This window comes from Diceros bicornis, chromosome 41 (genome assembly GCF_020826845.1).
Source record: "Diceros bicornis minor isolate mBicDic1 chromosome 41, mDicBic1.mat.cur, whole genome shotgun sequence".
Classification (NCBI taxonomy): Eukaryota; Metazoa; Chordata; class Mammalia; order Perissodactyla; family Rhinocerotidae; genus Diceros; species Diceros bicornis.
The window spans coordinates 1,123,998-1,148,182 of NC_080780.1; the positions used below are offsets into that span (position 1 = coordinate 1,123,998).

The window sequence follows — 24,185 nt, forward strand, 5'->3', positions numbered from 1 at the left end:
GTGCTCGGCGAGTCACTGTTAAACCAACGAGTGTCCCTCTCTCCGCCGGCCTCCCCAGACCCTCGCTGACCCGGGGGCTGGGCCGCGGCGGGCGCCACACAGCAAGCGACAGACGACGCGGCCGCTCCCGCTCGCCAGGCCCACTCCGCCCGCCCGCTCCGGTACGCGCCAACCGCGGGACGCCGGCCCCACAGTGCCCCGCGGCGCGCACGCGCAGGCGGCCGTTCCCGGCTTGCAGCGCTGCGCCGCGGCCGAGCCGGCAGCGGGCAGCCTCTGGCAGCCCGGGGCCGAGCCGCCCCCGTCTCCAGCAGCTGGGGTAGGATGGCGCTGAAGCGGATCCAGAAGGTAAGGGGCCCTCCCCCGCTAGGGCTTCTTGCGAGTCCGAAGCGTGGGGGTCTGAAGCCTCGATTCGCGGGCGGGGGCGCCGTGGCTCCCAAGTGAACAGCGGCTGAGGTGGGCAGACCACGGCGACACCTGCCGGGGGGGGGGGGGGGGGGGGGGGGGCGGAACTGCCGCCGGCGCCGCCTTAAAAGGGCACGGCGCGGCGCGCGAGGCGGGGCCAGCGTCACGTGGGGCGGTGGGGCGGGGTTGGAGGGGCGTGCCCGGAGTCACGTGGGGATTGCGTCAGGCTGGCAGGTTGGCTGGTGGGCTAGGCGGGGCGGCAGGGGGAGTTGACGGTGGTGCCTGCTGCGATGTTCAGACTCAGGGCTCTGTCGTTGCCTGTCCCGGGCCACGAGAAGGCGCCGGTTGTCTGAGGAATGAGGGCTCGCCCTTGTAAAAGTGTCGGGAGGGCTGGGCGGGGGAGTCGTGGTTGGAGCTGGGTCCTAAGGAATGAGTTGGAACTCTGCAACTGGAGAAAAGGGACAAGGGCGTTCTCGGCCACAGGAAGACCGCGTGGCTTGGCTTGGGGCCCAATGAAGATGACCGGAGCAGGATGCTGAAGCAGGGGATGGGAGTGGGTTAATGGGCCTGGACTGGGTCTTAGGGCCAGTGCTGGCATAACTGTTTTTTTATCTTGTAGGTAACTGGGAGTCGTTATAGGCGATTAATATATTGTCAAACTAAAAAGCAAATTCCTGTTATTTTATCCTCAAAACGAATTTATTCCAGAATACCCAAAAGAAATGCAATTCAGAATGTACATGCTATGGCAAACCATAGGCAAATCCGGAAAACTTTTTTAAAAGAGGGTTGCTGCTTTTATAGAGAGAAAGAGGTGGGGGAGGGTGCTGTTCTAAGTGAAAGTGCATTGGGGGAAGGTAACATTTCAGGGAAGCTGTGGCTTCTCATTGGCTGAGCTTGTCATTTCTCATTGGCTGGGCTGTTGCTAGGTTGAGAGAGAAATCTTCCTTCAGTAGTAAAGTAGTTTTACTTCCTGTCCAAGATGCACGCAGGTCTCTTCCTGTTTGGTGCATGATGCGGTGTGAGAGCTCCCCATACAGGGCTTTGCAACTGTGATTTAGTTATGATTTCTTTTATTAATTTCCATGATATTAACTAGAATTTGGAAAATGCACAGTAGTAGAAGAAAGAAAACATATTCCCAATTCTACCACCTTACCATTTGTTGACATCCTAGCATATCTACTACCAGTCTTTTTCCTATACTTTAAAGAAAATAATCATACTGTATTTTGTATCCCACTTTTATCACATAGCCTTAAACGTGAGCATTTTCCATGTTGTGAAACAGTATTCATAGTCATAATTTTTAACACTAACTTTCTGTAAGAAAGTGACCAGTAACTTAATCAGTACCTGTAGCGAGTAAACACATGGACATGGGTGTTGAGGGACCTGGGGTAGAGAATGAGGTCACCTGTGGTAGGACCACAGGCAAGGCACTTAATCATTCCCAGCCTCTGTGTCCTATATAGAGTTGTTTTAAGACTTAAATGAGATGATACATGTTTAACACATGCTTGGTATATATCAAGCACTAAATATGAGTTAACTGCCATTGATATTCTAAATTCTTCATAAGAGTGCTGTGATGAGCATTATTGCACAGTAGGCTTAGATTTGATTACCAGAGATGGAATTACAGGATCTCTAAGGGTGTGACTCATTTTTTATAATTAGCTCTCCAAAAAGGAATTTTTTTGGCAAATTATTCTCTAAAGGGGTCATCTGTCATCCTAGGACTTTGAACCGGGTGAATCACATGCTCAGATCTGTGTTATAACAAGATCCTTCTGGCGGTGATGTGGCCTGGAGTGGGCCAGAGACTCGTGCAGAGGGAGAGTAGAGGTTATTGTGAAAGTCCAGCAAAGGCTTTGCCCAGATTAATGACTGTGGAATGGATACCAAGGCAAGGGCAGTACTTGAGTGACATGGCAGAGGTAGAATTGACAGGACTTGAAGAAGAGTATGTGGTGTATCCATCCACAAGATGGATAACTGGGTAGATGGTGGTGTCATTGCCTAAGATGAGGAATCAGAAGTTTTGAGGACAGGGAGCAGGGTTGGGGAGATAAGGAGTGTAGGTTTGAACCTAGATGTTTGAACACATAGCCTGATCATATTTATAAAAGGGAAAACTAGGAGAAACAAGTTAGGACCTTGAGGCTGAGATGGCAGCCATAGATATAAGGTAATTGAAGTCAGAAGGCTAGGGAGAACTTGCCTTGACAGGAATCAATAAAGGAGGAAACCAGAGCTGGCTTCCTGGGTATGTGACCTATATTGTCTCACAGGGCCCTTTGCTGTGAAGAGCCCTGTCCCTGGGTTAGTGCTCTGCAGTCACCATGTTGAAATTCAATAATTATTGAAGAAGAGACCCTGTATTTTCATTTTGCATGAGGACTCTGAAAATTATGTAGCAAGTCCTGGAAGAAACAATGCAATGGTAGGAAATGTCTTGAAAAATGTGTCCAGTGCACAGTGGTGAGAAGGCAACACTGGGACAAGTTAGGAAGCCTTGGCTGGAAGTGACAGAGGCCCAGCTGCCCTGGCTACAGAATTGGAGGTCCACAGGACTTTGGGAGTGACTTTGGGGCTCCTGCTCTGTTTCCATGAGATTCTCTGGACTGAGCAGCTCTGGGCCCCATAGCCCACTGGGCATCCCCTAAGAAGAAGAGAGACGCTGGCTTCCAGAAGTTCTCCGAGAGCCAAGAAAATCTTTTTTTTTTCCTTTATTTACTTGTTATGAATTAAGTTACATGCTCATTCTTGAACCAGTGAGTGCCAAGACTGCTTTTAGAATGTCTGGCTACTGCTAGACCTGGAGCTGAGGGTGAGTCTGTGTCTCCTAAGAGACCAGAACTGAACAGGAGCTCTGCAGGAAGGAGGAAGGGGGTGGTGCCAGCAGTCTAAGGCCTGAGTCAGGAGAGTGGCCTTGCACTAGCTGCCCCCTTAGCTCCCAACCCACAGCCCTTGCCAGCCAACTTCATCCCTTTTTTATAAACTGTTTCCAAAGAGTTGAATATTTGTAGATGAACTTTCGCTTTATTGATAAAATATTTCCCTCAATTGAACAAGAGTACTCATTTAAAAAATCTGACTATGTGTCAATGTAATGTTTCTAAATGTCTTCAATAGGGACAGGGATTTATGTGGCAGCATTACATTTATGTTTATACTATTAATGATAATTATTTTTTGCTTTCTAAATCAATGCATGTTCTATAGAGAAAATTTGGAAAATGTCCCAAAATGTAATTTTTTAAAAAGTCGTCTATAGCCCTGTGAGGTAGTTGTGGTTAACATTTTGATAGATTTCATTCCAGTCTTTTTGCTGTGCGTGTGTTTCCAAGTGTCGTAGTCACATGGTACATCAAATTTTACATTTTGCCTTTTTCTTCTCTTTTTTCCTTAAGGTTGTATCATGACATTTTCTCCTGTTACTCTGTAGTCTTTAGAAACTATAATTTTCAATGATTGCATAATGCTTGATTTAGCTTTTCAAAAAAAGTTTACTTTTTCTTGTTATAAATGATAATTGTTCTATAGAAAGAACTTGGAAAATCAGGAAAGTATAGATAATACCGTATTTTATCTGCTCTAAGATGAACATTTTTTCACATCTCTGAAATTGGGATGCTTCTTAAAATCACTGTCAGCCAGCCAGCAGTTGTGACTTAGTTGTCACTGTCTGTATGCATGCGCCAGATCATGGCAGTGCATACTGAGATAAGTGAATTGTTGGTGTGTTGGCTTTAATTGCTTTAAAAATGTCTTCAAAAAAATGCTGTGATTTAGGATTGAAAAGAAAAACTTTTGTGAACACAGGCACAGAAACAAAACAGTGGGGAATCAATTTTATATTCATGGAATAAATATTTATTGTTGGAGGAAAGATTGCAATTCCCTCTATTTCCCTGCCAAGCCAACCAATGCTCCATAAACCCCAGAAAGGAAGGTACCATTGACCCTCAAGTCAGTGAGGCTGGGTCACCTTTACTTGCTGAGGTTTGTGCAAAGAGATTGTGTATCATGGACCTTTGCAGAATGGGTATCAATGGCTCGGAAGAAAACTCCAGAAACAATAGTGGAGGCCTCTTTAAGAATCGCCACATTACCATTGCTTGGAAAGCACAGAGGATGGTTGTGAGAACATCCATGGCCCAGGGTTGACATTAGACTCTAAGTGGGAAGAACCAATTTATTTATTTCACTTGTTTTTCCTTTCTTGTGTGTGTACATGAGTGATAGTTGATTAAAAAAAAAAAAAAAAAAAACCTATGCCCAAGTAAGCTTAAAAGAATTCTTTCAATAAAAATAATTTTAAAATAAAATTGAAAGTTTTAAGTGAAAGAAAGCATTCGGTCTTAGTTGAATTGCCAGTGTGTTTTCTTCCTTAGTTGTACATAAAATAAAGTCATGACTGACAGCAGATGCCATCTTGCATTTGATGAAATGCAGTAACAGAGCGAGCTTGTCTGCTGGTTTGCTTAGCTACCCTCCTCTGTAACACACTAGACTTTCCTTTCTTTCCTTTTTTGAGGGAAAATAATTATTTTAACGTGCATAGTCCTTTACAATTAATAAAATATTTTATATATTTATTGGATAGGTAATAAATAGCCATGGTTCAAAATTCAAAAAGTACAGAAGAGTCTACAGGAAAATTCTCCCTTCCACGTCCCCAGCCATCCAGCTCCTCTCCTTAGGGGTGAACAGTGTTAGGAGGTTCTTCAGTATTCTTCCAGGACTAGACATCTTCCACCCATTCCTCATCCCTCTTTTTATGATACTAATGAAAGCATCTTCTATGCACTGTCTCCTTGATTTTTTACTGGGTGCACTTGTATACATTATACACATTACAAAATTTATAGCCTTACAGTAGTGCTGGCCAATTGGCAGGCAATTGTTATCATTACAACTTAACAGATAATTATACTGAGACCCAAAGAGGTCAAAGCGATTCTCCCAATGACAGAGCTGGGACTCAGGTCTTCTAGGCCCTATTAGGAAGCACAGGAATGCAATATAGGAGTGGACTAGTTTCTTTCAAATCACGCTTCTTCCTTCAAATGCCAGTTAGCATTAGAAACCCCTTGGTGCTGGTTGGAATCTATCAACAGAGACCCCCCCCCCTTCTGGTCTTTGAGGAATCATTAAGTCTTAGTAACCATTTACCACACCCCTAAAGAGGGACATGCGTTTACCACACCCCTAAAGAGGGACAGGGAACAGCCCATGCAAACGTGTGGAGGTATAGAGAAACCTGGTGAGCTGGGGGGAATTGGCCTGTACTGCCAGCTTTTCCTGCCCCTGACTGTTCATATGGTGTCTCCAGGATTTGCCTTAACAGTCCTTCTATCAAAGAGCTCATTCATTCAGGCAGCATCGCAGAGGGTGTAAACAGTCCCCTACAGAGTGGTGGTGGAGGTGCCGAGGGCACAGCACAGAGGTGAGCAGGACAGCACTGTTCTGCGCAGGTTTCTGTAGCCATACTGCATTTCTGAGTGTGTCCTCTGGTCCCCTTGCATTACCTTAGTTGTTCCCCAAGTTCATTTCTACTGTGACAACTAGCAGTGCTGCTTACAGGGTGCTTACCAAGTGCAACCCATTTAGATACATCAGATACTGAGAACTGACCAGTGCTGTTTAACCTTGTGGGAGAAAACATGGCCTTGATTTGTAGTGTTTGCTGGTTTCTGTGGTGTAAATACTCCCACCATGGCCAATTATATTTGAGGGGAAATGGGATGGGTACAGGATGGCCAGAGGGGTGGGGTTACTAGAATGATCAGCATGCCGAGACATAAGGTGAGATCAGGAGGAACTCTGTGGATGAGCTGTTTCATGCTTAGTTCAGGTCAGGTGGAATATCATCAGCCAGGGCTGAACTTCGTGCATGTACCCCAGACCCCGGGGTTTGCCATCCCTTGAGGAGTTTTGCTGCCACCTGATGGACCATTACTTGTGCCTCCTTCCTTCCCTTCAGAACCTCTCTGGAAACCCCAAGAAGTTTACCCAGATGTGGAACCTGGGGAGGATGGGGAATATTAGGAAACACGCAAGCTCAAGTTTGAGAGTCACTGCCCAAAGACTTGGGCCTTGAGGCTCATGCTGGGCCAGGATACCTTTTGGGGATTGTGGCCAGAGTTGGTATCCCATTAAGAGAATCTAGTTATGGTGAATTTCCTGTTCCCCTGTTGGTACATCGAATAGCACTGCTAGACTGACTCGCATGTCCTTGTCTCCGGCTTGGAGCACTAGGACTTGCCACACACCCGGTGGTGGGTAGGGCAGTAGGGGAAGTAGACTGATTGAAATACAGGAGCCCTGCCCTTGATTGAGCACTTTCTCTGGGCTAAGAGCTTCCATGCATTAACTCAGGAGCCCAGAGCCCTTCTCCACCTGAGTGGGGGAGAGGCTAGGCTTGAGCGTAAGGCAAACACACAAACACACGTGAGACTCCTTGCCCTGCCCTCTTCCAGCTCTGTGACCTTGAGCAAGTAACTTAACTCGTAACTCTTTACATTCCAATTTCCTGACTTACAAAATGGAAATGGTAATACCTACTTCTCAGGTACCTTCAAAGCCATGAGCAGACCCTCAGGTCACTCGTTTTCATTAGCCAGACCAACCCCCTCCTGAAGCCTAGGAGCCCCTCCCACCGGGAGAATGCACTTCTGGCCCAGAGGTTTGGGGTAGAGCAGCATCCCAAAGGCACACACCAACTCTGAGCCCACTGTCTTTCATGTTCTAGGAATTAACCGACTTGCAGAGGGATCCTCCTGCCCAGTGCTCCGCAGGACCTGTGGGAGATGATTGTAAGTAGCTTTCAGCGCTCCTAATCACAGGAGCTTTGCAATCAGATTTATCAGCCCAGCAGTTTTTTAAGGTTTATCATTGTTTTCCCTTCATTTGCTCATGAAATGCTTTCTCGTTAGAAGCATTGAGTCCATTGCCTGCCTGGTCAAGATGCTGCCAGAGAAATAGAAGTATAATAATGTACACCTGAGATTTACATAATGTTCTAAATGAATGTTACCACAGTTAAAAAAAAGATGCTGCGAGAAATCACCACCTCCCTCCACTGGGGCACAAGAAAGCCGTCTTGTCCTGAGGCCCACTGGCTTCTGGAAAGTGCCTCTGACCAACTAAAACTTGGGTGTTGGTGTAGAAATGGTCATGAAGCTAGTCATGGAGGACCTGCTGCTGTACTTGGAGGCGGAGCTGGAGGGTTGGTGAGGGGCAGCGGGCTTGCTCCTTGCCTCTGCCCAGGGGAAGGACAGTACCTGTTCTTTTCTCCCACTTGCTTCCCCAAGGGAGACTGAAGAAGCAGCACTGGCTAGCCCTCTGCTGCCCTCTAAAGTTGACCAGCCAGAGGCCAAGCTGCCCAGCCCTTGAGTTCCCCAAATCCATACTCTGCTCCCCACCTTACCTCCACTCTCTGGGCTTCTTAGGCTCTGGGACACTCATTCTTTACTGGAGGCTGCAGTAGCTGCAGCTGTGGGAAAAGTAGATGGGGAAGGGAGAGACTGTGTGTCAAAGAGGGGTGGTGCCCTCTGAGGACATCAAAGAATTAAAAACAGGGACTCAAACAGAACTTGTACACCAATGTTCATTGCACCATTATTCACAATCGCCCAAAGGTGCCCAAGTGCCCGTCAACAGATGAATGAATAAGCAAAGTGTGGTATATACATCCAGTAGCATATTATTTAGCCATAAAAAGAAATGAAGTTCTGACACAAGCCACAACATGGATGAATCTTGAGAACATGATGCTAAGTAAAATAAACCAGAAACAAAAGGACAAATATTGTATGATTCCGTTTATATGAAATATCTAGAGTAGGCAAATTTGTAGAGACAGAAAGCAGAGTAGAGGCTCATAGAAGCTGAGGGGAGGTAGTAATGGGGAATTATTTCATGGTACAGAATTCCTGTTTGGAGTGAAGAAAAAGTTTTAGAAATGGATAATGGTGGTGGTTGCACAACAGTGCAAATGCACTTAATGCCCTTGAATTATATAGTTAAAAATGGCTAAAGTGACATATTTTATGTTACATTGTTTTTCACTTTTTTTATTGTGTTAAAATACACATAACAGGGGCCCGGCCTGGTGGCATAGCAGTTAAGTTCACACGCTGCGCTTCGGCAGCCTGAGGGTTTGCAGGTTCAGATCCTGGGTGTGGACCCATGCACCACTTGTCAAGCCATGCTGTGGCAGGTGTCCCTTATAAAGTAGAGGAAGATGGGCATGGATGTTAGCCCAGGGCCTATCTTGCTCAGCAAAAAGAGGAGGATTGGCAATGGATGTTAGCTCGGGGCTAATCTTCCTCACAAAAAAATTTAAAAATTAAAAAATAAAATACACATAACGTGGGGGCCAGTTCCATGGTGTAGCAGTTAAGTGCGTGCGCTCCGCTGCTGGTGGCCCGGGTTTGGATTCCGGGCGCGCACCGATGCACCGCTTGTCAGGCCGTGCTGTGGTAGCATCCCACATAAAGTGGAGGAAGATAGGCACGGATGTTAGCCCAGGGCCAGTCTTCCTCAGCAAAAAGAGAAGGATTGGCATGGATGTTAGCTCAGGGCTGATCTTCCTCACCAAAAAAAATACACATAATGTGGAGTTTACCATCTTAACCATTTTTAAATGTCCAGTTCAGTGTTTTAAACACATTCATCTTGTTGTGCAGCCGTCACCACCATCCATGCCCATAACTCTTTTCATCTTGTAAAACTGAAACTCTATACCCTTAAATGCTAGCTCCCCATTGTGTTACATATTTTACTACAATAAAAAAAGAAAGAAAAATTTCACGAAGCTGGAAGAACAGAGGAGGTGGTGTCACCTGTATGTGTGCCTATACATCCTGCAGGCTGAGGCTTAGAGCGGCTGAGGGTGGCCGGGCAGAGCCGCTGAGAAAGGAGGTTCCGAAGGTGTTATGTGACAGTTGAATGAGCAAGGGTAGCTCTAGCTCCACTGTTTCCTGGCCCTGCTTGTCACCCGATCTGTGTTGTCCTTCCAAGCATGCCAGGTCTCCATAGCATGTGTTCCCTTCTTACCTCTCACTTAAGATCATGTCAAAGTAGGGTCACTGGTAGGATGGAATTGGTTCTAATTCAACCATAGCTTTCTAAAGGTGCCCTCTATGCTTGCTCTGCACCACGCACACCCTCCCTTCACGGTGGCCCTGTGCTGGGAGGCAGCTGTCATTCTTGGAAAGGTTAGCATCAAGGCTGCCTTCATACTCAGTACCTCGGTGTATGGGGTTTGTACAGCCTTGGACACTAGCTAACCTTTTGGGGCCATTCCGTGCCTGCCCTGTGGGTAAATAGCTCCTTTCTAGCATCCCTCTGCAATTTCCTTCCTCTTCCTCTCTCTTTTACGGCCTTTTCTTCTGCCTGTGCCCCCAAGCCCTGCTTAGCCCCCAGCAGCCCTCAGGGGTTCAAGTGAATGGGACCAGAGGGTCCCAAACTGTTCACTAGAAGGAGCCCCTTTTATTAGCTACCCCTCCCCATGGGCTCCTATTCTCTAATATGTTCACTATCAAAAACTCTTATTTAATAAGGAATTCCATTCCATATTATTATGAAGCAAAGGTAGATCTACCTGCGAGCCACAGCTAATGATTAGCATGAGTTGGAAGAAAAACATCAAAAGCAAAAGAAGTGACACTTCCATCAACTCAAGCAGCCTTATCACAGGTGAAGGTGTTATCCTCAGTAACATTTCTTTGAAATATTGCAAAAGGTCATGTGCTGCCTTGACTGCCTTTAGACACCTCTAGGGGTTTGGAGAACCTCGCCTTTAGTCCTCGCACTCGCCTCCCCCACGCCTCGGCAATTTCCTGTCCTGCTGTTGGGGGTAGAGTCTGTGGGTATTTGAACAGGTGGCAGGAAACCCAGGACAGGACCAGGTCTGAAACCTTGGGCTAATTCCACACCCATGATGGAGCATAAGACAAAATTCCCTAGAGAACAACAGACCCTTCAGATGGTCTCAGTAGCCACTTGGGTGGGTGGGCAGGCACTTTCCACAGAAACTAGAGTAAATTGCCCTGGAAGCCTTGGAGGTGTGTCACTGGCCCTGCAATGACTGGGCCAGCCTTGCTGAGAGTGCAGGAGCTTTTGTAGGGAAGAGTAGAGTGGTAAATGTAGCCTGAGATGCCGGGGAGGGTACCAGGCATGATGTGCAGCAAGAGAAGGCTCTGGCCCACTAATGAGGGAGCACAGCCTGACCACCAAAAGGTGAGGACCTGGAAGGGAGGAACAGAGGGGCTCGTCTAGGCCCTGTCCCCGGGTCCCCAGAGCACAGGGCACTGCCTTGCGGCTGTGTGGAAGAGGACACAGATGCAGGGCAGCCCCATTGCGGCCAGAGTTGAGGGTAGTCTTAGGTGGATGACACCCTCTAAACTGAGCAGCTCCCTTTTGGTGGAGTAGACGTGTTTGTTGGGAAGTGTCTCACGTTCCCATCTCTCTTGTTTTGCAGTGTTTCACTGGCAGGCCACCATCATGGGCCCGGTAGGTAGTTGCTGCTGCATGCACCACTCTGGCTTTGCTCCTGCACTTTACGCTTTTGTGTGTGCACTAATCTGCCTTCTGTGTCCTGTCCTTCCAGAATGACAGTCCTTACCAAGGAGGCGTTTTCTTCCTGACCATCCACTTTCCTACAGATTACCCTTTCAAGCCCCCAAAGGTGAGGACGGGCACAGTGTGTAAGGAGGGGCCTTTTCAAGTCACTGCTGCTCATGGGGCTTCTCCCACCTCCATGGTTACAGCCTCTCAGGACTTTAAACTCTGGACTTCCAGAATCAATCCCTGCTGTGGCAAGGGCCTCCCTAAGGTAGCCATGGTTCCAGTAGTGCTCCTCGTGGTTGTGGCTGAGTCTGGCCAGGTCTTGGGCTCAGTCCCCTTCTTTGAAGTCCTTTTCAGGCTGGGACGGGGGGTCTCAGCCCCTGCTCCAGCGACATTGGGCAATGTCCTGGGATATTTTGAGTTGTTAAAACCTGGGGTGGGAGGTGGGGAGGGGATTGCTACTAGTTCCTAGTGGGTGGAAGCCACACTGCTGCTCAACACCTTACAGTGCACAGGATGGCCCTGAATGTTAGCAGATGGAGACACCCTGGTCTAGGACCCCAGCACATCACCTCCCTTCCCACACCCTCAGTCTCCGTAATCAAGTTACAAGAGTAGTGGGCCTTCCTTTGCCTTCACACACATCCCATCCCATCAGTGGGGCCTTGAGAGAGGACAGTGCCACCAACAGGAGAGAGAAGCCTGAGGGGAACTACTTCACCCTGCCTCACTCAGGCACCACACGGCCCTGCCCAGAGGAGTCCTGCCCTCGGGAGGCTCACGGACCTGTGAGGGAGTGGTTTGGTAGAGAGCTGGCCAGTGCCAAGGAGAAGCACAGAGGGGGAGGTGGGACAGGACAATGAGAGTGGGTGGCAACGGGAGCCGGGCGGTGGGTTGGGGCGATCACAAGCCTGTGTGCGGTGGTGGGGAGGAGGCCAGAGGGGTGGCCTGAGGAGTTGTGTGGGGTGGACTGCTCTGCTGCAGTGAGGAGTAGAGGCTAAATGGGGTGGAGGCTGGGGTTGTGCAGGCAGAGCAGGTGGCATGGAGGAAAAGAGGCAGATTCTGGGGTGTTCAAAGGTGAAGCCGACAGGACAGGCTGCAAGTCAGATGTAGTCATACAGCACTGTATGTGTGACTCACCTCATTTTTAACATTTTTTATTTTTCTGATTGCAAAACTGGTAAGTATTGATTATTTTTAAATTAGAACATTGGAGAACTAACTAATGTGCAGATGGAAATCGGTCTCCTGTAAACCTACCCACAGAGAAGACCACGGCAAACAGCCCGGTATACATTCCTCCAGGTTTTTTCTGCATACACCAATATATATTTTTATTGTCATTTTTAAAATAAAAATATCAGTTCTGGTTGTGAACGAGGAAACTGAGGCTTTGAGGGGGCACATCATTTCCTGGAAATGGCACAGCTCATAGAGGAGGGTGAGACTTGAACCCAGGTGTGTTAGCCTACTTTTTAAAAACTTTTTATTTTGAGTTAATTTTAGACTTTGAGAAAAGCTGCAAAAGTAGTACAGAGTTTCCATACATCCCTCGTCCAGCTTTCCCTGAAGTCAACGTCTTACGTTACTGTAATATGCTTATCAAAGCCAGGAAGTCAGTGTGGGCCGCAGTGCTCTGAACCAAACTGACCACCTTATTCAAATTTTACCAGTTTTCACTAATGTTCTAGGACCCTGCACAGCATGTGTTGTCTTGCTGTCTTCATCTCCACAGTCTGTAATGGTGCCTCAGTTTCCCCAGTCTTTTATGACCTTGGTGCTTTTGAGGAATATTGACCAATTATGTTGTCAAATGTCCCTCATTTGGGGTTTGTGTGATGTTTTCTCAGGGTTGGACTAAGGTTGTGCATTTTGACAAGACGTGTCAGGGCCCCATATCTCAGTTCGTGATGTGTCTCCCTACCCTGAGGTTGGCTTCGATGGTTCAGTTGGAGTCAGACCCTCAGCCCTGTGTGCACATTGCATCTGAGCCTGTGTGAAGAAGCCCCTCTGGGCTCCCAGCTTTAGCTCTGCCCAGGCATTGCCACCAGATGCCACCCCATGCCTCAGTGTTTTAAATCACGGTTAAATGTGGTCAGGATCCTGGAGACCTTACCAGCTTTTAGCAGAGGAGAGTGGGGTGTGCTGGGCAGGGAGGGACAGATGCTAGAATAACTGCCAGATTTGAGTGTGGCTGCTGTTCTAGGGGGTTTGCTTGAAAAAGCAGGCTCCATGGTCACTAATCCACCCGTCCCTCCCCTTTCCCTGTTGAAAGATGTAGACTGTCTTATAAAGTGGTAATTTTCCAGCTTATCTCCTGCATTAGCATGTGAGAAGCTGAGGACCTTTCTTAAAATAAACAGATAGGACGTACATCGTGTGCATCTATTGGGCATTTTCAGGATCCCTAATTGCCCAAGGGCAAAGCAAAAACAGCGGCTATTACTAGAAGACAAGAAGTAAGCGCTGAGAGTTGGGATCGCTTTAACAAGGAGGGATGTGAGCTGAAAGGTGAGAGTATTGCTCTACAATAGAAGAAAGTGTTTCTCTCTTTTAAAATCTCCTTCCACAGGAGCACAAGATAAAGTAGACTGATGTTTTGGCAGGAATTTTCTGACTCTATAGAGGGAATCTGGCAAGATTGCATGAGCTTCTTTATAGGAGATATTGAAGAATAAGACAGATACTTACTGTCTGAGATGCTTTGGAAGTTTGACCCTTCCTGGGACAAATCATTTGGCAATAGATGATAAATCTCACGTGGACACAGTCTTCCTCTCCCCATATTCTAAAGTAAGTTCTTTTCTTTAAAAAAAAAAAAAAAAAATTTTTATTATAAACCAACTTAGGCATACAAAATATTGTAAATAATATAATGGATGCCCACGCATCCACCATCCAGCCCAAGAACTCCATTATTCAAGAAGACTTTTGAGTCCTTGCCGCCGCCCTTCTTATTACTCCTCAGAGCGTGCTACTTTGGGAGGGATGGTGTCAGTCCCCCATGCTCACAATGAGAACCCAGCAGGGAATGGGTCTGAGGACTTCTCCTGGAGTGCCCCCTCCTCTATCCTGTTAGGGTTCTGGGTGGGGAGCCAGCTCACCTAGGCCTGTGCAGGGCTGGGTACTTCTGCCTTCCTTGGTTCATAATCCAGATGGGCGCTGTCTAGGACATCCCTGTGGTCTGTCTGACTTGAGGTCCCTCGTCTCTGCAGGTTGCTTTCACGACCAAAATTTATCACCCCAACATCAACAGTAATGGTAGCATCTGCCTCGACATCCTGCGGTCCCAGTGGTCTCCAGCACTGACAGTGTCAAAAGGTAGCCACGTGTGCCAGGCTCTGACATGCTTCACGTGCTCTGCCTCGTGCCTGCCGCTCACACAGCAGCGTTCCTACCCCACACTCCTGGGAGGAAACGGAGGCTCAGAGAGAGCAGGCAGCTTCCCACAGACCATGGTCACAGCCCGTAGGGGAGGAATCCGGGTGATGTTCTTCCCCATGGATCAGTGCTCCAGCCAGACTGTTGCATGGGTACAAGAAGAAAATATTGATCCTATTTACATTTTTCATCTAGAAACAAGAAAGGCGAATGTTACATTACCTTCTCTGTCCCCTCATTTATTCATTCATCCAACATGGACTGTGATTCAGCGCTGAAGGAAGGAGATACAGGGTCTGTCCCCATGGAGAAATCCTCCCTCCCCAGAGCAGTGTGTTGAGCGCTGGTCTCTGGATGAGGCTGAAGAAACCAGTCTAAACTGGGTTTTATTTATGCAGATATTCCTTCTGAACTAAGATGGGCTGAACGTGGCTGTGTGTGCACTGCTACCCAAATATAGATGGTGTGAGTGTCCTGTCAGTAGATTGGGTGGGATGGTGAAAAAACGAACCAAGAGAAACAGAGTCCCAGAGCCCAAGAAAATAAGAAGAGAGAAGTGTGAGGCAATGCAGGCAGTGGAGCTTCGGCAGAGGGGCAGCTGGTGGGAGCAGGCTTTTGAAGACTCTGCATCCAGAGGAAAAGCCGCCCATCCCCACCCCCGCATGGTGGTGCACATCCCTGTGGTGGCAGAGCAAGCTCCAAAACTCAGGTGTTTGAGGGACAGCCCGATGTCCTGCGAGATAACTCCATACCCAGGAGCCTGCTCCTCTTTGAGCTGAAACCTCACCCCACTGCCACAGGAGAAGTACTAGGAGGAAGGGCCAATTACAATCTAGCAGCTTCATGTGCCTTTGGCTGTGGGGGTCAGGACACTCCTTGAGCCTGAAGGAGGGCAAGGAAATCAAAGTGGCAGGGAGTAGGCCCTGGAGTGTGGAAGGAAGGAGGGGACAGATGGAGCCCGCCAGCCCTCCCATGACGTGGTCTCTGAGCACAGAACAGCAGGCAAGTAGAATATCTTGAAAAAGGCGAACTGCCCCTCTCACCTGTAGCTTACCTGTGGGAGACTGTGGTCAGGACTTGGATGGCCTCACTGAAGTGAGGATGACGCTTGTTTGGGGTCATACGGTGGATCCAGAGCAAAGCCGGGAATGACAGTACATTTCCGTCTGGGACCCTAAGAATCTTGGCAGCACAGCTCCCTCCACTCCTCACCATGACCCTAGTGGGGTGAGGGTCCTCGGGTCTGGAGCAGGCACTGAGAGTGTGCTGGGAGAGCTCAGGACAGGACAATGCGCATTTGCTTGGCAATCACAGACCTGGTTCAGAAACTTGTTTTTACCCATTTGCTGGGTGTTCCAAGTCTGTGTCCTTGGACAAGTTACCTGAATGCTCCAGTTCCCATTTCTTTATTAGTAAACAGGGCCCCTGGGACCAGACAGCAAAAGTGTGGGCTTGGAGCTGAAGACAGCAGCGCTTCATTCAGCAGAGCAGCGAGCAAGGGCCGGCCCCGCAGGAGGGTGTGCCCTAGAGCATCTAAAACTGGACTGCACCAGGATAAAATGGCCATTCAGATAATCGATGGCAAAGCAAATACTTTCACGAGTATCGGGGTGTCAAGCAGAATAATTTTGAGGGGATATTGAGGGGAAGACAATTGCTCCGTCAATAGAGAGCTTGAGTTGGGGGCTTATTGGGCCCGGGGCAACCTGAGCCTCATGGCTGAGCTGACCCCTTTTACTTTTCTTCCCAGTTCTCTTATCCATCTGTTCCCTGCTCTGCGACCCCAACCCTGACGACCCTCTGGTGCCAGAGATAGCCCATACCTACAAGGCCGACAGAGAAAAGTACGTGTCCTCTTTGGGTTGCCTTCCGGCCTTGGCTGCCCCAGGCAGCTCCCAGCGATATCCACCCTGAGAGGGTGCTTCTGGGCTAACCAGGTTCCCTTGGACATCTTCCTGCCCATGCCAAGCCCGTACAGTGGGGATGCCCTCAGCTTGGACTTCTGGCTCTCTCACTAACATATCTTTTGACTCTGCGGAAGGAGAAGGAGATAAAAGCAGTTCACTCTCCTGGATAGCTCATCAGCTGCCACTACTGAACCCTAAAATATTATTGCCAAGCCTGCCCTTGAGGCCACAGAGTCAGTGGTCAGCCAAGAATGGACTCAGAAGGATCTGACAGCAAGAAAATTCTGGATTAAATTCTAAGGTTTAAAGTGTAAGACAAGGGGGTGTCTGCTCGGATACGCCCAAGGTGAGGCCAAGGCCGGTTGAGGTGGGAAACACCACTGTGGTCAGTTTGCTGATTGAGGCTCAGAAGTCAGCAGTGTGTTGCTGTTTTACCGACAGACCCTCACTGTCAACTCTCTGTTTAAACACCGATTACCAGACCCAGAATTGTAGAATTCCGCCCCATTTGGCCAGGCACAACCATGTGCGCTGTAGCATGGGGGGATGTCTATGGCTGCTGAAGCAGGTACAGGTAAGGACTCACCTTCACTGTTGATAACTCCTGAACATGGGCAGCGTGGTAAGAAAGGGCCAGGAGTGGTAGGGGCCCAGGCATCAGGGGCAGCGGCCCTGTGAGAAGTGCTGGATCTCAGCGTACGGTGCGGGGTGGGCGTGGAGGGTAATTGCCGGTTCCTTTACAGAGCATCTCCAGTGAGTGTTTTAGTTTATTACTTCTCTTCTGTCTGAAGAGATTACAATAGATTGTGGTTTTTCCAGCTTACATTTTTCCTGAAACCTTTATAGGTCTCATTATTTCCCTCACTGAGTTTTTCTGAATGTCAAAGTTAATTGACTAGATTTTAAATTGTATTTATTTTAACACGTTATGAGATACCAAAAGTGATTTTTTTCATTGCTTCCTTTGACTACAAATCTCTCTTACTTAGAGTCTCATGGCATCAGATCCCATTACAATAATGAGGATAAATGCACACACTTACATAGCCCTTAATGGGTGCCAGGCCTGCTCCATGGCTACCGAGGGTGGCACGGACTCATGCTCCAGTGGCCAGGCTCCAAAGCCTGTATCCCAGAGTCCATGTGCTGGACAGCCTGGGACTATTCCAAGCTGACCTCTGTATCTCTTCCTGATCCTCATGCATCCATGTTGTTTGACAGAAGGGAGGAGGAGAGGAGGCTTGTGGCATTATTAAATCTTCCACAGCAGATAGTTGTGGAGAACCCTCAGGACCCACCAAGCTAGGGGTTTATGGCCCCAAGTGATATGTTCTTGCTCCAGGCAGTCTTTATTGTGCTCGTTCATCAGTGCTAGATATGTGAAAAGCAGCAGCAGCATCTCCCACACATAAGTTCTGTTCTCTACTCTACATTGAAAGGAAGCAACCATTCTGAGTGAAGGTGTCACCCCCCTCTGCTTTTTTCTTCCAGGTACAACAGACTAGCAAGGGAATGGACACAGAAATATGCTATGTAAGAGCCTCGGAGGTTTTGTGGGAGACACTGTCCAAGAGAAGCTAGCCAGGCAAAGAGGGCCTCCCCTGAAACTGAGCTGTCGGCTGAGCCACTCACAGAGCGTCATCTCTCCTGCAAACAAGTGTTGGTCGCCCACTTGCTCCAACTGCAGCATGTTGGTACCACTCTCAGCCGTCGTGGTTTTGACAATGTCGTGTCTTTGATGCCAAATCAATAGTCACTGTTACGATCTTCAGCCTTCCTGGCTACACTGGAATTGGTCCCTCCACCCCGAATCACTGCTCGTCTCTTGAGAGTACAGTACACCTCCCCTGCCTGGCCTCACTCAGGGTGGCATCGCTTGCCATGGCGCCACATGGGAGCCTCGGCCTGGCCCCTCACCATGTGCTCTTTGCTTTTAGAACTCAGTGCCATCCTGGATCCCAGGGCAGAGCAGGCAGGCTTTCCTCACATCCCGTCTGCTGCAAACTACGTCCCAAGGAGTCTCTGCTCATCCCAGGAGGCTCCTGGGAATTGGGAACAGTGTCACTGGGAAGTGGAGGCCTTGTCCTGCGGCTCCCACCGGTCTTCCTCTTCAGTGCCACACGCTGGCATTTTCCCCTGACACCCAGAAGCAGCAAATAGAATGTTGAGATATAAAGCCCATATCACCCCATGAGACATGACTGTCTTTTTGGAAGCAAGAGCAAAATTATGAAACCTGGAGAGATTTGAGTTATGCTTTTCTATGTGATGAGGTTTTTCACCACCCCCACCTCTTCCCAGTTGGAGCCTACACTAAGTCCAAGTGTGAACCATTCACAGACCAGAACACAGGGAGAAGGAGAGACTTTTAAATGTAAATAAAAATGTAATTCACTCATAACCCTAAATGATAACTGACATTTAAGTCTGCTTTTTTTCCAGGCAGAACAGAAGATATGGAAACTTTTAATAGGTTCTTCAGAACCGTGAATTAGAATAGCCTGTTGGGTAACTGGCCTCCTCTCAGTTTTCTGAAGCAATACATTTTAAGGGTTGCCCTTAGAGTTCCAAGCTTTGAGATTAGGTTAGATAGGAGAAGGGCAGGAAAGGGATTACTCTAATTGAACCTCCAAAGAGGGAGGAAAATTGAGGGGCTTCAAAGCTCTAAAGTCAAATTTGGCCAATCTTTTCTAAGTGGGCTACAAAGCTGGTCCACCCCCAGGACAGCCATGGAAGAAACGCTCGGGTAGGTAGGAGCGGGGTGAGGGTGGGGATGGGGGAGAAGCAGGAAAATTCTGCAACCAAATGGCAGATGGGGCCTGCAGGCCTGTGGAGTTTGAAAGGAAGCCTACAGACCTTGTTCCTGGGGATCAGCAAAAGATGACCATGGGAGGCTGATCTGCTCCAGGAACTCCCAAGTTGGAGTGTGACTTCACTACTGATGTGTTCCAGTGAGAACACTGAGATTGGTCCCACCACCACTTCCTCAGCAAAGCAGGCAGCAGTCTGAGCCTGGTCTGCTTTTCCTTTATGGGGGGTCCCCATTTGGATCCTCTGTTACCATGAGGTTACTTTTTAGGTTCCGTGGGCCCTGTTCCCTGCTTCTCACCGTGGTGAGGATTGCCTCTTTAATTTTTGTGTGTGTGTGTCATGAGCTAACATCTGTGGCCATCTTCCTCCACTTTGTATGTGGGACGCCTGCCACAGCATGGCTTGATGAGCGGTGCATAGGTCCACACCCAGGATCTGAACCTGTGAACCCCAGGTCACCGAAGCAGAGTGTGTGAACTTAACCACTATGCCACTGGGGCCGGCCCCTTTAATTTTTCCTCCTTGCTAACCCTTTGGTCTTTGCTTAAACAAAATGATAAAATTAATAGGTGGGGAGAATGCCATTATTGCCGTGTCCCCTGGGAAGGCTATCAGCATACAGCTCTGCCACTTTAGGCAGTGGTCGCAATGCACCTTGCAGCCAAGCGTCACAAAGCACGGGAAAGTGGGGTGGATTCACATTTCAGAGACAAGTCAGAGGCTCAGAGAGGGAAGATCCAGGCCCAAGCTGGTGTTGAGACCGTGGGTGCTGTTCTTGGCCTTTCAAGTGTAATAGCTTATGACTTCCAAGAAGCTGATGAACTTTCTCAGCTCCGTCAGAATGTCCCCATGCCTGCCCTCTCTGTTGGAGACATGTAGTAGAGAAAGTAAAATCAGCCCTTTGGGATGCGCAGTGTAAGTTATCATTCGCCCTCTGCAAGCTTATGTCCCTGCCAGACCCCTTAGGCCACCACAGTGATGCTCTGCAGGCCTGTCCCCACCAAATCTCCTAGACTCTCACCCTGGGAAACTCTTCTGTTTGTTAGGCCTTCCAGGGCTCAGATCAGCCTGAAGAACAGGCTTCTTAGGTTGAAAACTTTATTTTAAGAGGCACTGTGGTACAGGCAGCTCCCGTGTAAGCCACACGTGCGGACGTCATGTTTCCAAGGCGAGTTCCAGTTCAGCAACTGGACAGCAGATCCAAAAAGCCAAGTGTGGGGTGACGTGTTTTTCCTCTGTGGACCAGAGAGATCAGGGAGATGCATGATCTTAAGCAATTGATCCAGAATGAACAAATGACTGTTGACTCTGGCTGGAAGCACCTGGGTTTGCTGGATGGTGCTGAGATCTTGATCCTTTGTCAGGCTCTAGGAAGACCCAGGAGTTCTAAGAATATGGCAAAGGGTCAAAATCTCCTGACAAGGGATTAAAATGCTAGAACACAAATGTCCAACAGGCCTAGCAGCTCACAGCTGAGCAATATGTCAATGCTGTGGGATTCCACATCATCTCACTGCAGATGCTCAAGAATGGGCAGCTTCTGTCTCTGAAATTCAGGAGAAAGTCTCCTTAAGTGCCAGAGAGGTGCTTGTGGACTGTTGTGCAGAATCCTGGCCTAACGTCTGTCTCTGCTACCGAAAGGGAGGCAGAGAAGGAGCCTCAATATCAGCATGGGCCACTTGTCTCTCTGGTGCCTCCATTCCTCCTGCCTGCTCTACTCACTGTGACACACGCTTCCTCCCCAGCAGTGCTGGGTAAGGGCCGGACCTGGATTAGATCTAGCCGTGAATGCTGGTCCTCTGAGAAACGGAGGACGTGGCTGCCAGCACCCCCAGGACAGCAGCCTGGTGCCCTGTGGGCATGAGCAGCAGGCCCATCCTCCTGGAGCACTTGCCCCTTACCTGCTGTCCATTGGCGGGGAAGGAAGAAGGACCTGTTGTTCTCCCTGGCCGGTCTGCTGGCCTCATTGTCCCCAACACCCAGGTTTCTCCCTGTTGACAGAGATTTTTTTAATACCAAAACCAAAAAGCCATAGAAAATCTGTGAAACCTTCTATCAGACTAGATAGCAGCTTTTTGATTTTCCTAAAAAATGTCTCCTTCCTTCCCCATCCCCCACTCACTTCTCCCAGGCCTTCACTCCCCACCCTGCAGACAGGCCCACTGGCTGGGCTCCACCTTGGGAGGTAATGGCAGAGCTGCCCCTCAGAGCCTGCCTCTCACCCCTGCTGCCTGCCCACCCTCCCCACCACCCACCCCCGCCCAGCACAACAGCTCAAGGAGCTGGCTGTGGTCCCCCCGCTGTCATTGCTGGCTGGTCATCCTAATCACTTTCTAATGATTTTCGGTGGCTTCATCCAAGCATTGATCAAGCACTTACTGCATGCAAGGTGTGGAGGGGAGGGGAGAAGAATTATAAAAAGAAGAGGGCCAGCCTGGTGGCATAGTGGTTAAGTTCACGTGCTCTGCTTCGGCGGCCCAGAGTTTGCAGGTTTGGATCCCGGGCTCAGACCTACACACCACTTATCAAGCCATGCTGTGGCAGGCATCCCACATATAAAGCAGAGGAAGATGGGCATGAATGTTAGCCCAGGACCAATCTTCCTCAGCAAAAAAGAGGAGGATTGGCAACAGATGTTAGCTCAGGGCTAATCTTCCTCACACACACACACAAAAATAGCATGACATGGCTGCCTTCTGGGAGCCTACTGGGGAGACTCCATGTAGAGAAGGCCTCAGGAAGGCGGCAGGACTAGGGCTGGACCCGGAGGAGGGCCCTGCAGGCAGAGGGAGTCTTTCAGTGAAGGCTGGTCTTAGAACAAGCACAGCAGGTTGTAGGAGCTGGGTCAGCACCTGAGGACACTCCCTTGCATGGCCCTTCCCAAACTGGGGCCCTTTTACTTTCTGGGAGCCATGCGAGGGGGTGGGGAGGGTGCACCAGGATAAACAGAGTCGCAGGGCTCACCTTCCCAGAGCATCGTTGAGGGTGGAGGAGTGGTGGAACGAATACGAATTTTCATATTAAGAAGCTGGCACAATTCATGTAAGCTGATGCGTGAGACCATCTCACACCCTAAACCCCCAGGGAACAAGCGCTGTCGTTGGACCAGGGACCTTTCAGTAGCACGGACACAGGCGCGAAGCTGCCTCTACCCCTCAATCCATGTGAAGAAAGGAAAGAAGTGCCGTTAGGCCTGGGCCCAGCCTTGCCTCAGAGTTTGTTCTCAGGAGCAATAATGGCCTGGCCAGGGCCCAAGAAGGCCAGCAGTGCTCAAGGGGAAAAATTATCTGCCAGCTCCAGAAAGAAGGATGGAGCTGGAGGCACAGGCTGGTCTGCGGCCAAGGCAAGGAGTATAAGGCTGGCCGCCCTTGTGGAAGAAGCTGGCCCTTTCTGCATTCAGCGTCAAATGCCCAGCAGGGCAGGCTCGGTAGGCCTTCACCCTGTAACAGGAGGGACTGAGAATCTGTCAACGTCTTTGGGTGAAAATGTCAGCAAAGTTGTAGTGAAACTGCAAAATCCCCATCACCTGTGTCTTCTGTTCCTTTTGAGCCTTGTGGGGTTTCTGCTGGCTCTTTGCTGTGGGTGCACCCCTCTACAGCGGGGAGCTTGGCTGAGGCATGCATGTCTTCAGGTCTCCAGGGTTGAGGCTTCAGGCAAGACCTGAGAAGCCAGAGACCCTCACAAGAGCTCTGTGAGTGGCAAGCGCGCCCTCTCTGTGGCCTTTGTAAACGGTTAAGGTGGCAGGAAAGAACACTCCTCCTCCTGAAGGAGGAGGCTTTGCCCTTCCTGTGAGCCACCTTGCACTGACTTGTGGCTGCCCCTCAGAGCCAAGCCTTATGACAAGCAGTCATGAGGCCACTCTCCACCTGAGGGCCTGGGACCCTCAGGGTCAGAACTGCAGCCCTTCCACCTGCCTGCCATTGACTGCTTACTCTCTGTTCAAATCATAAGAGGGCCTCAACTAGGAAGGTTTTTTGTTTGTTTGTTTGTTTGTTTTGTGAGGAAGATCGGCCCTGAGCTAACATCTGCCAATCCTCCTCTTTTTGCTGAGGAAGACTGGCCCTGGGCTAACATCGATGCCCATCTTCCTCTATTTAATATGGGACGCCACCACAGCATGGCTTGACAAGCGGTGCGTCGGTGTGCGCCCCAGATCCCAACCGGCGAACCCCGGGCCGCCGCAGCGGAGCGCGCGCACTTAACCACTTGCGCCACCGGGCGAGCCCCGGAAGGTTTTTTTTTAATCTCTCAAGATGTGAAGTATTTGTTTACAGTATTCCTCTTACCATGCAGCATAAAGAAGTTTTCTTTTAGGGCAGGAAAAGTAATGATTCCATTTCTCTAACTCTGTAGTAACGTGACCACGTGTGGCTGAAGTGGAGAGATGTAATCCTAGTGGCTTTTAAGAAAATCATTTTCTTGCTAATTGACATTTCTGTTGATGAAGACTGAATAAACAGCTATTCTTTCTTACTGATTGCTATGGTCTGAATGATTATGTCCCCCAAAATTCCTATGTTGAAATCTTAACCCCCAAGGTGATGATATTAGGGGGTGGGGGTCTTTGGAAGATGATTAGGTCATGAGGGTGGAACCTTCATGAATGGCATTAGTGCGCTTATAAAAGAGACCCCAGAGAGGTACCTTGCCCTTTCCACCACATGAAGACATAGCAAGAAGATGGCCGCGGGTGAGGAAGCAGGTCCTCACCAGACACTGAATCTACTGGTGCCCTGATGGTGGACTTTCAGCCTCCAGCACTGTGAGAAATAAGTGTCTGTGGTTTACAAGCCTCCCAGGCTGTGGTATTTGTCATAGCAGCCTGAACAGAGTGAGACACTGGTCTTGCTGTGCTTCTCTGACAGTTCTTTTTCATAATGCTGTTGGTTCCTTCTAGACGGTGGGCTCCAGAGGGAGTCTGCCAGCAAGATCCTCCCTCCACACTTGGACTCGGGTGTCTTGAGGACATGGCCAACTGCCCTCAGTGTGGAGGACACTGACCATTCTGGGCTCTGGTTCTGTGCCTTGGATCTGTCATCTAACCCACCAGGAGAGCATCAAGAAGTAAAGCAGATCTGAGTTTATCCACATGCAAGAAAGGTA

General features: G+C 49.1%; 1 protein-coding gene across 3 annotated transcripts; it reads left to right on the top strand.

The window, feature by feature from the left end:
• Positions 1 to 228: 228 nt before the first annotated feature.
• Positions 229 to 19,051, top strand: UBE2D4 (ubiquitin conjugating enzyme E2 D4 (putative)). Of its 3 annotated transcripts, none has more exons than XM_058534721.1 (7): positions 229 to 345; positions 7,163 to 7,226; positions 10,898 to 10,929; positions 11,027 to 11,104; positions 14,199 to 14,304; positions 16,115 to 16,208; positions 17,763 to 19,051. In XM_058534721.1, exons 1-7 carry the CDS (start codon positions 322 to 324, stop codon positions 17,806 to 17,808), a joined length of 444 nt encoding a protein of 147 aa, XP_058390704.1. In that variant the 5' UTR covers positions 229 to 321; the 3' UTR covers positions 17,809 to 19,051. The 3 variants fall into 3 exon arrangements, with proteins under 3 accessions (XP_058390704.1, XP_058390706.1, XP_058390705.1); XM_058534722.1 differs by having other exon boundaries at positions 242 to 453; positions 17,763 to 19,050; XM_058534723.1 differs by lacking the exon at positions 10,898 to 10,929 and having other exon boundaries at positions 241 to 453.
• The last annotated feature ends 5,134 nt before the right edge of the window (positions 19,052 to 24,185 follow it).

Excerpts from the sequence above, each read along its gene's own strand:
- UBE2D4 (XM_058534721.1), top strand. The coding sequence starts at position 322 with ATGGCGCTGAAGCGGATCCAGAAG. Across the intron at positions 346-7,162 it reads CGCTGAAGCGGATCCAGAAG|GAATTAACCGACTTGCAGAG; the intron begins GTAAGGGGCCCT and ends TTCATGTTCTAG. Across the intron at positions 10,930-11,026 it reads AGGCCACCATCATGGGCCCG|AATGACAGTCCTTACCAAGG; the intron begins GTAGGTAGTTGC and ends CTGTCCTTCCAG.